We start from the raw sequence: 12,030 nt of genomic DNA, 5'->3' as shown, positions 1-12,030 counted from the left end.
TTAGTTGATCCCCAGGGGGTAGAACTAGGGACTGGAAAGCCTGTCCCAGGAGGCAGGGAATGGCTGGCAGGACCCTGAGCTGACAGGGGAGGAGGAGGATGCTGAGATTGGGGAGTGAGCCCTGGAGAGCCCCCAGGCAAGAACGAACGCCCCATGTGCTGCCTCCTCTCCTGCTGCTGGAGTGCAGGCCACGTGCGCAGGTGCACCACTGGCCTATAGGACTCTGGGCAGTTCTTTTCACTTTCTGGACCTTAATTTTCCCTTTATGGAAGAAAATGAAAACCAGGCCCCACCTGAGTGTGTCCCGTGTAGCAAAGAGGGAGGGAACCAAACCTACTCCTAAAAGAAGATGTGGTGAATTTGATTCACACCAATGAGTATCCATCTTCTTTAGATGAAAAGCTCCAACCTACTGCAAGTTTGCAGGGTGCACCTGCAATAGGCATTTGCTATTCCTGTTGTTTACACTTTACACTGAATTTCACAGACCTATTTCCATCATGATCCACAATTTAAAGAAATATTTCCCAACCTTGTATACACACTTCAATATCTATCAACTGAAACAAACATTGCATGAAACAAAACCTACCCTCATGTACAATACAGAATATTTTCTTTTCCATTGTATTCCTGTTCATATTTTAAAAATCTTGGTCACGACCCACTAAACTCATTACATGGCCCTCAGGTCACAACTGGAACTTTAAAAAGCACTGCCCAGAGTAAACCACAACGGTTCAACATCCACGATCTTACACGGTTCTCTCTCCTGGGTGACTGGTGTACGTACTGGTGTACATTCTACTGAGAAGGTAAAGGCCTCCACTAGGTGAACTGTCCAAGGTCACAGGTGCCGAGTGCCCTTCAGATCTGGCTGAGGCTCTGTGCAGAATGGCTTTTCCTGGGTGGCAAACACCATACCTTGATTGCCAGCCGTTCCCAAGAACCAAAGACACTTCCCCTGGGGAGAGAAGAGGAGTCTGTACAAAATGACAGAGCCTCCAGCCAACCAGAACTGGCCTACTCAGACCCACCCTCTTCCAGGTGATTGGCCCCAAAAGGGTTGCCAGCCCCACTCCACCTGGGGGCCGGCTTCCTCCAAAAGGTCGCACCCCCGCAGGTCCCTCGCAGGCAGTCCATCCTGATTGCTCCTGTGGTGCAGCTCCTGAGGTAAAGGGGGAGGAGCTGCTTGTTCCAGGCCTCCAGGAACAGGCCATTTCTTCCCAGGCTCTGCGCTGGGAAAGTTTGCTCCAGGCCATCCACCCTACCTGCTTCCCCATATGGCTCTCAAGGAGGGACTCAGGTGAGTGGGGACAATGGTATGGAGAGGAAGAAAGCTTGGGGACAGCTGACCTAAGAGGGATCCAGTCTGATGGCTAGAACAGTACCAAGGGGAAGCACCAGAGTGAGCCCAGGAGTACGAGCTGAGCCTCCAGTACTAGGGAAAGGTGGCTCCAAGAGGGGATGTTGCCCCAGGAGGACAATCCATGTGCATGGACACCGGGGTGGGGGAGGTTGTATTCCACAAGATTTTGCAGCCAACGAAAAGCTGGACTCCCCCTGCTTCCCTTAACTCTAAACCCCCTTGGCGAGCCGGGAAGCAGAGACCCGGGGGTACATTCCCTCCCTGACTAACAGAGCTCCCTCTATCCCCACCGGGATTGATGGTCCAGGACTAGGAACCTGTGCCCCCTTACGACCTAATGGCTGATCTTTAACCCTTTCTTGAAGCCAAGGAGAGTGGGGAGCAGGGCACAGGGTGGAGCTTGACGGACCACCTTCTGCAGGTAGAACCTGAACAAGAAATGTGGAGGAGTGGGCTGGTCAGGGGCCTCCACAGACTATGGGCTCCCAGGCTGGGGCATAGGAGGGGCAGGAGGAGCTGGTGGGTCCCACCCAGTCCTGGGTCTCCGCACCCTCCCAGGCCTGACCACAGGAGTTCACAAGACCAACTCTGCCTGTGTGCCCTGGCTGAGGCCCAGAGCCCAGAATAAGCATTGGTTTGCCCTACCCTGGTTGGGAGGAGGCTGGTGAAGAGGGTGGGACAGCCACAGAGAGGGGGAAAGCCCCTCCAGCCTTTTCCTGCTCCCGTAGTACCTTACGCAGTACCTCGCACACCTCCCACAGTGCACCTCCCGAGGCAGCCTTGTCAGCTCCCAGTACGGGGTTTGACCAGGCTTCTAGGAGCCAGAGAAGCCCAGCTGCAGCCAGCCCTCCAGGAGCGCAGACAGGAGCTGAATGGAGTGGGAAGGGAAGAAGCCAAGCCCACAGGGAGAAATAACAGGGCCCAGAACTTTGTGAGATAAGCCTCAGGGTTGAGCTAGGCTCAGGTCAAATGGAGCCCAAGTGCCATGCTGGAAGCTCTGGCTGGGGGATCAGACAGTCCTACTCAAAGCCCAACCCCACCCATTACCCGCCGTGCAAATGCCTTGGTGGAAAGTGTAAACAGGAATGGCAAATGCCTACTGAAGGTGCACCCTGAAAACTTGCAGTAGGTTGGGGCTTTTCACCTAAAGAACACGGATACTTATTGGAGGAGAAACAAGCTGATTAGTTGATCCCCAGAGGGTAGAACTAGGGACTGGAAAGCCTGGTGTCCCAGGAGGCAGGCAATGGCTGGCAGGACCCTGAGCTGACAGGGGAGGAGGAGGATGCTGAGATTGGGGAGTGGGCCCTGGGGAGCCCCCAGGCAAGAACGAACGCCCCATGTGCTGCCTCCTCTCCTGCTGCTGGAGTGCAGGCCACGCGCGCAGGTGCACCACTGGCCTATAGGACTCTGGGCAGTTCTTTCCATCTTCTGGACCTTAATTTTCCCTTTATGGAAGAAAATGAAAACCAGGCCCCACCTGAGTTTGTTATGTGTGTAGCAAAGAGGGAGGGAACCAAACCTAGTCCTAAAAGAAGATGTGGTGCATCTGATTCACACCAATGAGACCGCCCAGCCTTGCAGAGGTGAGCTGTCACTGAGATCTGCTCCAAGCCTCCGTGAGTCCTCTCTCACACAGTGACCCTGGCCCAGCCCCCTTGCTGAGTGCTGCCCTCAGGTATTGTGTGTCCCCTGGACAGCAGTGTTCACCTGGGTGTCCCAATTCAGTGCTTCTCAAGCTGCAGTTTGCATTTCCTTGATCTTTCCTTCTATGTTCTCAGCGATTGATCCCAGTGACCCAAATGGACCCCTGCTTTCTCCCCTGAGCAACTGCAAACCTAAGCAAGTGATTTAACCTTTCTAAGCCTCAGTTTCCTCATTTATAAAGTAGACATAAGCACAGCATCTCCTTCAAGGGGCTGTGGTGTGCCTTTAACAGGACAGGCACATAATACACTTGGCCAGGTATCCGTCTCAGTAAGTGTCTGGGATTATGCATAAGGAGTGCAGACTTAATCCTGAAGAAAATGGAGTTTTAAGCAAAGAAGTACCAGTCAACTTGGAAGAGAGAATGAACACAAATAACTCATTCATTGTTTCATTCATTTGCCAAACAAATAATTATCAATAGCATGAATTATGAGGCAAGCTCTGGGATTTGGCACCGAGAATACAAAGGCTGGCAAAACAGAGAAACTCGGAACCTAGTGGGGCAGACAGTCCCTAGCATCACTTGGCAGGTACTGGAGGAGAGGTCTGGGAAAGGGACGGAGGCGCATCCTGGGGGCGGGACCTAAGAGGAGGAGATGTCAAGGCCGGCTTCAGACAGGAGGAAGCTGGGTGCTGAGGAATGATGCAGAGCTTGTTGGCTGATGGAAGGAAGAGCGCAATCAGAACGGAATACAGAGGTGGGGAAGCCTAGGAGACTTCATAGTGAAGGGTAAAAGATGGAGACTGGGAGGCAGGGTCGGGAGGCTGTTATAGGAATCCAGGTGAGAAACAAGGAGGCACGAATAGGACAGTGAGGGAGGCCAGGAGGGGAGTTTTGGGCACTAGGAAGGAGGCAAAAGCAACAACTTGGCTGTCAGGAGAGAAAGCAGGGGTCCCACTTGGGTCACTGGGATCAATCGCTGAGAACACAGGATGGGGAGAGTGAATGGGAGGATGGGAGAAGAGTGAGTGGGTGGACGGAGGAGAGTGAGTGGGAGAACCCACAGGGTTTGCTGATGGGCTGCATGTGGGGAATTAAATTATTTGTAACAATATTTTTATTTAAACCAGCACATCTAAATTTACACCTGTTTCACTGTTTTAATGTGGCTACTAGACATGTTTAAATTACATATGTTCCACTGGATGATGCTATTCTAGATCTCTTCCTACACTCATGAAAGAATGCAAAGGCTCAGGTGCACAGGCACAGGTGCTTCCCCCTGCCAGAAGCAAGGTCTCCCTCTCCATATTAGTAATTCCTTCCTTTTCACCTTAACACATTAGGGTCTGTTTTCCAGAGAGTACATGTAAATCTACCTCACCCTTTTCAATAGCCATGTTGATCTCCATTATACAAGTTGAGTAACCCTCATCCAAAAATCTGAAATCCAAAACGCTCTAAAATCCGAAACTTTTTGAGCACAGACATGACATTCAAAGGAAGTGCTCCCACTGGACCATTTTGAATTTCAGATTTCCAGATTAGGGACACTTAGCCAGGAAACACAATGCAAATATTCAAAACTCCAAAAAAGTCCAAAATCCAAAACACTTTTGGTCCAAACTTTTGGATAAAGGATACCCAACCTGTATAGATATGCCTAATTCATTCATCCAGTTCCCTACTGATGAACCCTGGGGTTGTTGAATTAGTTTGCTTTTTCAGAGAAGGCTACAGGAACATCCTGGGACTAGTCACTGTAGAGTCTCCGTTCCTAGCTGCAGGCAAGCTGGCCAGGGGCTGTGGGCACTGACAGTGTTACAGTGGAGGAGGTGGACTTGGAAGGCTTCCCAGGCATGGTTAAGAGGTGTGGACGGTGTCCTGCAGTCAGCAGGAAGCCACAAAATGACTTAAATTTTTTTGTGTGTAAATTGCTAATTTTGAATTTTTCCTTCATTAAAAAAGCAGCATACTGTAAATACCTTACAGACAATTGGGGAGAAAATAAGAAACTAATGTGCACAAACACATTATTCCTTTTAGTCTTATTTTCTGATGCATGTTTTTATTCTTGCTAAATTGTAATCAGAGTGCATATCAATTTTAGATCCTGCTTTTTTCCTTTAATGTTCCTGTATAAGCATTTTTCTACATGACTGCAGAGTCTTCCTAACACGTTTATTTAGCCAGTCCCTTCAGCTGGACACTAGAGTTTTCTTCAGTTATATTTGAGCAGCTGAGATAATGCCTCTCCCTGTGACCCAAAACGCCTTCTCTATGGGTGCTTTCCAGGCAGCATTCAACCAAGCTCAAGTCTCGCTTGTGTAAGGGAAACAAGCACACACCTATCAATACAACCACCCTGTCCCCTCCAGTTGCCACCCCATCTCCTTCCTCCTTACAGCCCAACTTCTGGAAAGACAGCCCCACTCCCACCCAACCCATGTGCCTCTCCTTAAGTCCTCTACCTGCTCAGTCTCCCTCCCATTCCCACCTGGTCTAGGCCTGGGCCCCGGCCTCCTGTCCCTGTGTACTCTCTCCCTCTCTCCCATGGTAAATCCCTGCCCTCCTGGTAAATCCCAGAACTTTCTCCTGAGCCTGCCTGCCTTCTGGGCTCCAGCTCCCTTCCTCCAACCAGACAACCAGGCATCTTCTCCTTTCTGGTACCTCAGCCCCGTCCCTCAAATCCATGGCCAAGTCTTGCCCATGTGCCCTGACAGCCCCTCACCTATTCCTCCCCATCCAGCTGCCAACTCCCTGGTGTTGCCCCTAATACCTCCCAGGGGCTGGCACCTAACTCATCTTCCTGCCTCCAGCAGTGCCCTCCCTGCCACCCCACCATGGCCAGGCTCCAGATTTCAGCTGGAGTACTTCAGGGTTTGTGGGGGTTTTTTTTGTTTGTTTCAAATAAAAATCTGAGTCACTCCCCGGAGGAAATACCTTTCAGGGCTCCCCATGACCCTCAAGATGAAGTCCAATTCCCCGAGCCTGAAATGCTGGCCCTGGCTCACCTCTGCAGCCTCATCCCTCCCTCCTCATCTGCTACTACACTCTACCCCGCAGTTCCACAGACATTCCAGGAGTGAGGCTTCCTCACTTTTGCACACTGTTGTTTCTTTTCCATGGACCTCTCTTCCCCCTCCATGCCTTCTTCACCTGAAGAACTTCTGTTAATAATTTTTTAGGTCCTAGCTTAGAAGTCAACTCCTCCTCCAGGAGGCCCCAATTACCTCCTCATCTACCAAGGCTCAGGTGCTACCCTCCAATTTGCCTCATAGCATCTGGTACTGTTCCCAATCACAGCATTCATTGTGCTGTGTTCCACGCATCTGTTTTCAGTCTGTCATGTGACCCATTCCCTCGCCCCCCCGCCCCGCCACCCACTACACCCACATCTTCCTGACTCCGCACCCTGAAGACAGGGTCTGTGTCTCATTCACCTCTGAATCCCTGACTTAGCACGGTGCTTGATGCTGAGCTTGTGTCCAATAAATATATGTTGAATGCACGACTTAACAGAAACTGATGAACATCTTGATGCACAAACTTTTCTCATTCTGAAGATTATCTCCTTTGAAAAGATTCCCAAAAGCTGGGAATTATTTAATCAAAGTGGATGAATACTGAACACTTTCAATTCCCATAGCTAAGTAGCTTTCCAAACGGCTGTAGCAATTTACACTCCCACCAGCAAGTGTAAGAGCGCCGATCTCACTGCATTCTTGCAGCTTGGCTATTCTCATTATGCCTTGTATTTTTTAAATCAAGAAAGGGTCTACCTCTGCCACCCAGGCTGGAGTCCAGTGGCATGATCATAGCTTACTGTAACCTGTAACTCCTGGGCTCAAGCGATCCTCCTGCCTCAGCCTCCTGCATAGCTGGAACTACAGGTGCATACCATCTGGCTAATTTTTTTTTTTTTTTTTTTTTTGTGGGACAGAGTCTTGCTCTGTCACCAGGCTGGAGTGCAGTGGCGCGATCTCAGCTCACTGCAACCTCCGCCTCCCAAGTTCAAGTGATTCTCCTGCCTCAGCCACCTGATGTGTGCCACCACGGCCAAGTAATTTTTGTATTTTTAGTAGAGATGGGGTTTCACCATGTTGGCCAGGATGGGCTCGATCTCTTGACCTCGTGATCCACCCACTCGGCCTCCCAAAGTGCTGGGATTACAGGCATGAGCCACCGCGCCCGGCCCTGGCTAATTTTTTAATTTTTTGCAGAGGCGAGGTCTTGCTCTGTTGCCCGGCCTGATCTCGAACTCCTGGCCTCAAGCAATTCTCCTGCCTTGACCTCCCAAAACACTAGGATTACATGCACGAGCCCCTCCCAGCCCCATTATGTCTTTTTTTAAAAGTGCTCATTTTATAGGCAAAACATACCACCTTGTTCTAATTTGTGTATCTTTCATTACCAGTGAGGGTGAACATTTTTCCATCTATTTGCCTACTAAATGCACTTCTTCTTTGAGGATTTACCTGTTTGTGTGACGTGGAAACTGTTCAGGCAGGCTGACTTGTTATGAGATGACTCTGGGGCTGTGGAGGAAGTGACCAGGAGCATGAAGAGTGCTGCTGCAATGATCCCATGATGGAGGGGCAGGCCAGGGTCACTGTGGGGCACGGGGAAGAGCAGGGGAAGCAGAGATCAAGGAGACCAGGTCAACCCGGGACTGAAAGCAGACAGCAGGTGCAGAGCAGGAGGGGTCAGGGTGCACCTAGGTTTATGGCTTGACGCAGTGAACTGGAGGAGGGGCTGTGCTCGGAGACAGTGCCCAGGTGGATCCACGCACCTGCAAGGCAGTTCTCAGCACTCTTTACTAGACACACCTGCTGAGGAACAGTTACGTGGGGCAGCAGGAGAGGCAGGGGCAGGAGGGTCTGAGGCTGGCAGCCTTCTTGAAAGAGACCAGGGGAGCCAGGTTTTGAAAGGATTTGTAGGCAGGACACGGTGGCTCACGCCTGTAATCCTAGCACTTTGGGAGGCCAAGGTGGGCAGATCACCTGAGGTCAGGAGTTTGTGACCAGCCTGGCCAACATGGCAAAACCCCGTCTACTAAAAATACAAAAATTAGCTGGGCGAGGTGGTGGGCACTTGTAATCCCAGCTATTCGGGAGGCTAAGTCACGAGAATCACTTGAACCCAGGAGGCAGAGATTGCAGTGAGCTGAGACTGTACCATTGCACGCTAGCCTGGGCTACAGAGCAAGACTCCAAAAAAAAAAAAAAAAAAGAGGAGGAAGGAAAGAAGGATGGATGGATGGATGGATGGATTTGTAGGGGCAGGGAGTGGAGTGAGGAGGCTGCCCAGGTGACGATCAGGGTGTGTTCAGGCAGAATGGTCATCACTAGCTAAAGCTGAGTGAACTATTGCAACATGACAGGCCTTGTTCTCATCGCTTAGCTTGTGTGAAGGCAATGACAGCCCTAAGGCAGGAGTTCTTATTACCCCATCCTATAGATGAGACTGATGTGCAGAGGACCAGACCTTGCCCCAGGGTCAGACAGCTAATGAGTGGTGGAGCTGGGATTCGAACCTAGGGCTCTGGCCCCCGTGTCTGTGCTCCTCACCATGTGGCTGCAGTTGCTCTAGATACGTGAGTACTCAGGAAGGTGGGGTGACAGTGGAACAAGCTCCCCAGAAGGAACTTATTAAGATTCTCAGCTTTTGGAGCCCTTCCTGGAAAACGAAGTGTGGACAAATCCCAAACCGACCTCTTCTGAGCCAGGAATTGGGCTGCTGAGCTCTGCTTGGAGGAGTTCACCTGGCCTGGCGACTGGAACCACCACAGACACCTGGTCTCTGACCACAGCCAGCCCAGTAACTCTTCTCTAAGTCCCAAACAGCTCTTAACTCCCAGTGACTGAGGTGGGAGGATTGCTTGAGCTGAGTTGGAGACAAGCCTGGGCAACATAGCAAGACCCCATCTCTAAAAAAAAAGAAAAATTAGGCGTCTATAGTCCCAGCTACACAGGAGGCTGAGGCGGGAGGATAGCTTGAGCCCAGGAGTTCAAGGCTGCAGTGAGCTGTGATCACACCACAACACTCCAGCCTGGGTGACAGAGTGAGGCTGTCTCAAAAAAAAAAAAAAAAAAAAAAAAAGAAAAAGAAAAAAAAACTCCCAGTCACCGAGCCACAAACACTCGTGCATCCTCTCTTGGCCTCTCCTGTCCAAGGTCAGTCCCACCTTCCACCCAGGATAAGTACCTCAGCCCCTAATGTTATCATCCCCGCAACCTGCCCAAGGTCATGCCCCTGCACAAGAAACTGGTAACACTGGCTACCTTCATGCAGAAGAACCGGCTGGCCGGAAGTAAGAAAGACTTTTCATGTATGTGTGCATATAAATACTTGTGTCTATACATATAAATGAGTTACTGATGCCCCCCTCCCGCCCCCAGGGCCTGGAAGAGAATCTTCTGGCGGCAGATCCTACTTGCACTTGGCCTCTTAGGCCTGTTTCTGTATGGCCTCCCTAAATTCAGGTACAAGCCCCTTTCCTCAGCACTTGAGGTGGGACCACAGAGTCAGGTTTAAAGGGGATCTGTCTAAGTGCCTCCTTGAGGGATGGAGGGCGGTGGCTAGCTCAGCTCAAGTGTCCTTGTGAGCTCTCTCTCCTTGTAAGAAGCAAAGCCAGAGGACTCCTGGCCAGGCTGACATGCTTCTCACGGCTGCCCACCTCCCGCCCCTCAACCTGCCACAGGCATCTGGAAGCCCTCATCCCCATGGGCGTCTGCCCTTCGGCCACAATGTCCCTGCTGAGAGACAACTTCACAGGTGCCCTGCGTCCCTGGTAAGAAGCTCCCATCCCTCCTACTCCAAGGGCACCCCAAACCCTACACAGCTCTGCCCCATGTCCCTGCCCTCCACACATCTCCCACCCCAGCAGAGCCAGGCACTCTGCCACCAAGCCCAGCAGCCCCATCGGGCCACACATCTCCCAGTCCTCTGTGTTGCTCTGAGCTGAAGGCTTCCAGGGGCAGCAACTAGGTCTCATCGGTCTATGGGTCCCTAGGGCTCAGCACTGGGGAGGTGGCAGTGAACATGCACCAAGTGGGTGGATAAATGGAGCTATTTCCATTTCCCATCCCTGCCCTGGCCAGGGCCCGGCCTGAAGTTCTGACCTGTACCCCCTGGGGGGCTCCCATTATTTGGGATGGCACTTTCGACCCAGATGTGGCCAAGCAAGAGGCTAGACAGCAGAACCTCACCATTGGGCTGACCGTCTTTGCTGTAGGCAGGTAAGGCCTGGGAATGGGAACAGTGCGGTCAAGGCTGTGAGTGGGAGGGGTGTGCATGTGATGGAGGAGGCGGGGCACCCTGCTCCCCTGTGCCATGGGACCCCAAAGTGAAGCGAGAAGCAAAGACAGTGCCACCACACTGTCCAGTGTCTTGCCCCACACCCCCAGATGAGCACAGAACCATCCTTCTCCTCCTCCCAGGACACCAACACCATAGAGCCCGCCCAACATAGGCAGCCAGGACTGTTCTAGATACATCTGGAAGGGACTTGCCTAGGGGCTGGGGCTCATCCATCTGGAGGCACTGGTTTTGTAGTGAGAAAATGATGGAGTCTTTCAGGTGACAGCAGTGAGAGGAGGGGAGTGTGACTGGGTAAGTAGAGGGATGATTCACTGCAGTAGGTGCCCATTGGAGGTCAGCAGCTCAGGTGCAGGTACACAGGACTGTGGGGGCAGGTGCCAAGCAAGTCTGATGAAGGGAGAGGGGCTGGGGAGCTGAAGGATTGCAAGGGAGTGAATCTGAACTGGGCAGAGGGAAGTGAAGAGAGGAAGGGGGTGACAAATACTGAAGTGGCAAGGTCACCAGATGAGAGGATTCAGTGAGGTAGGACTGTTTTGGGTTGGGGGTGGTAATCACAGTAAGTGAGCTAGAAGAACAAGGTCCCTACAGAGTGGGACAGACACTGATGAAGATCAAGTTGAGGGAGTAGCGATGGGAACAGGTGACTGTGGAGGGCACGGGACAATCACTACAGGAAAGGAGGTCAAGAGAAGAAATGGCAGGGGCGCTGACCTCCCTACTAGGGATGACAGGGAGTGTCTATGCTGGGTGTCAACCTTCCTGAAGTGACACGAAGGGGACTCTTGGCTGACAGTGGCAGTCAGATCCTATAACCTAGTTTCGGGCAACTAAAAGAAGCATTTCTAAAAGTAGAACTAGTTGCTTTGGGTGAAGGCTCCTCGAACTCTGTCCCCCACACCCTACAAGGGAGAGAAAGCCAGGAGTGCCACTGACAGGCCAGGGGATGAAAAGGACCAAGGGCTGCCCCGTGGACCAGGTGGGCAGAACTGCTGGGCCACTTGGGCCTTGGCCTCTCCCAGGGCCTCGGTGCTCCCACTTCCATCACACATGCTGAGTAGGGCGTTCCTGCCCCAGCCCTAGGGGTCAGACACTCAAGGTACAGAAAATTCTAGGATACTGAGGTCCTGAGTTCCAAGATTCTGAGTCCAACACCATGAAACGCTGCGATTTCCTAGGTCTCTGATTCCCATTTCCCACAGTCACCAGGAATAGAGGAAGTGCAAGTAAAGGTACAGGCTCTAAGGCCAAGCTGGTTTCAAATCCTGGCTCAACCACTTACCAATGGTACATAAAAGTTTCTAATGCTCTTTAGATGAGACAATGCACATTGACTTAGAAAGCAGTGGCTGCCACATGATAAAAGTTCAAAGTATTATTAGGCACTGTTACTACTATTTTAAAGTCCTAGGATCCCAAGGTCTGTTCATACAGTATTCCAAGCAGCCTCATTATCTATATAGTGAAAGACAGTGACTTAAAACAGCTTATTATAGCTCATAAAATAATCCTGTGGAGGGCCGGGCGCAGTAGCTCACACCTGTAATCTTTGGGAGGCCCGAGACGGAAGGATCACCTGAGGTCAGGAGTTCAAGACCAGCCTGGCCAACATGGTGAAACCCCATCTCTACTAAAAATACAAAAAAAAATTGGCCAGGCGTGGTGGTGGCCGCTTGTAATTCCAGCTACT

General features: G+C 51.4%; 1 protein-coding gene across 1 annotated transcript in view; it reads left to right on the top strand.

Annotated features, from left to right (window-relative positions):
- The first annotated feature begins 8,832 nt into the window (after positions 1-8,832).
- Positions 8,833-12,030, top strand: part of A3GALT2 (alpha 1,3-galactosyltransferase 2) — a 9,230-nt gene continuing 6,032 nt past the window's right edge. Inside the window, exons 1-4 of the mRNA XM_032160175.2 lie at positions 8,833-9,333; positions 9,422-9,505; positions 9,724-9,813; positions 10,124-10,261. Coding sequence (XP_032016066.1) covers positions 9,239-9,333; positions 9,422-9,505; positions 9,724-9,813; positions 10,124-10,261 — 407 coding nt within the window. The 5' untranslated portion in view covers positions 8,833-9,238. The remainder of the gene's footprint in view (positions 9,334-9,421; positions 9,506-9,723; positions 9,814-10,123; positions 10,262-12,030) is intronic.

This window comes from Hylobates moloch, unplaced genomic scaffold (assembly GCF_009828535.3).
Source record: "Hylobates moloch isolate HMO894 unplaced genomic scaffold, HMol_V3 SCAFFOLD_8, whole genome shotgun sequence".
In the NCBI taxonomy this organism is placed as follows: domain Eukaryota; kingdom Metazoa; phylum Chordata; class Mammalia; order Primates; family Hylobatidae; genus Hylobates; species Hylobates moloch.
Note: the sequence above shows the minus strand (reverse complement) of the source record. Positions and strands in the feature narration are given on the sequence as shown.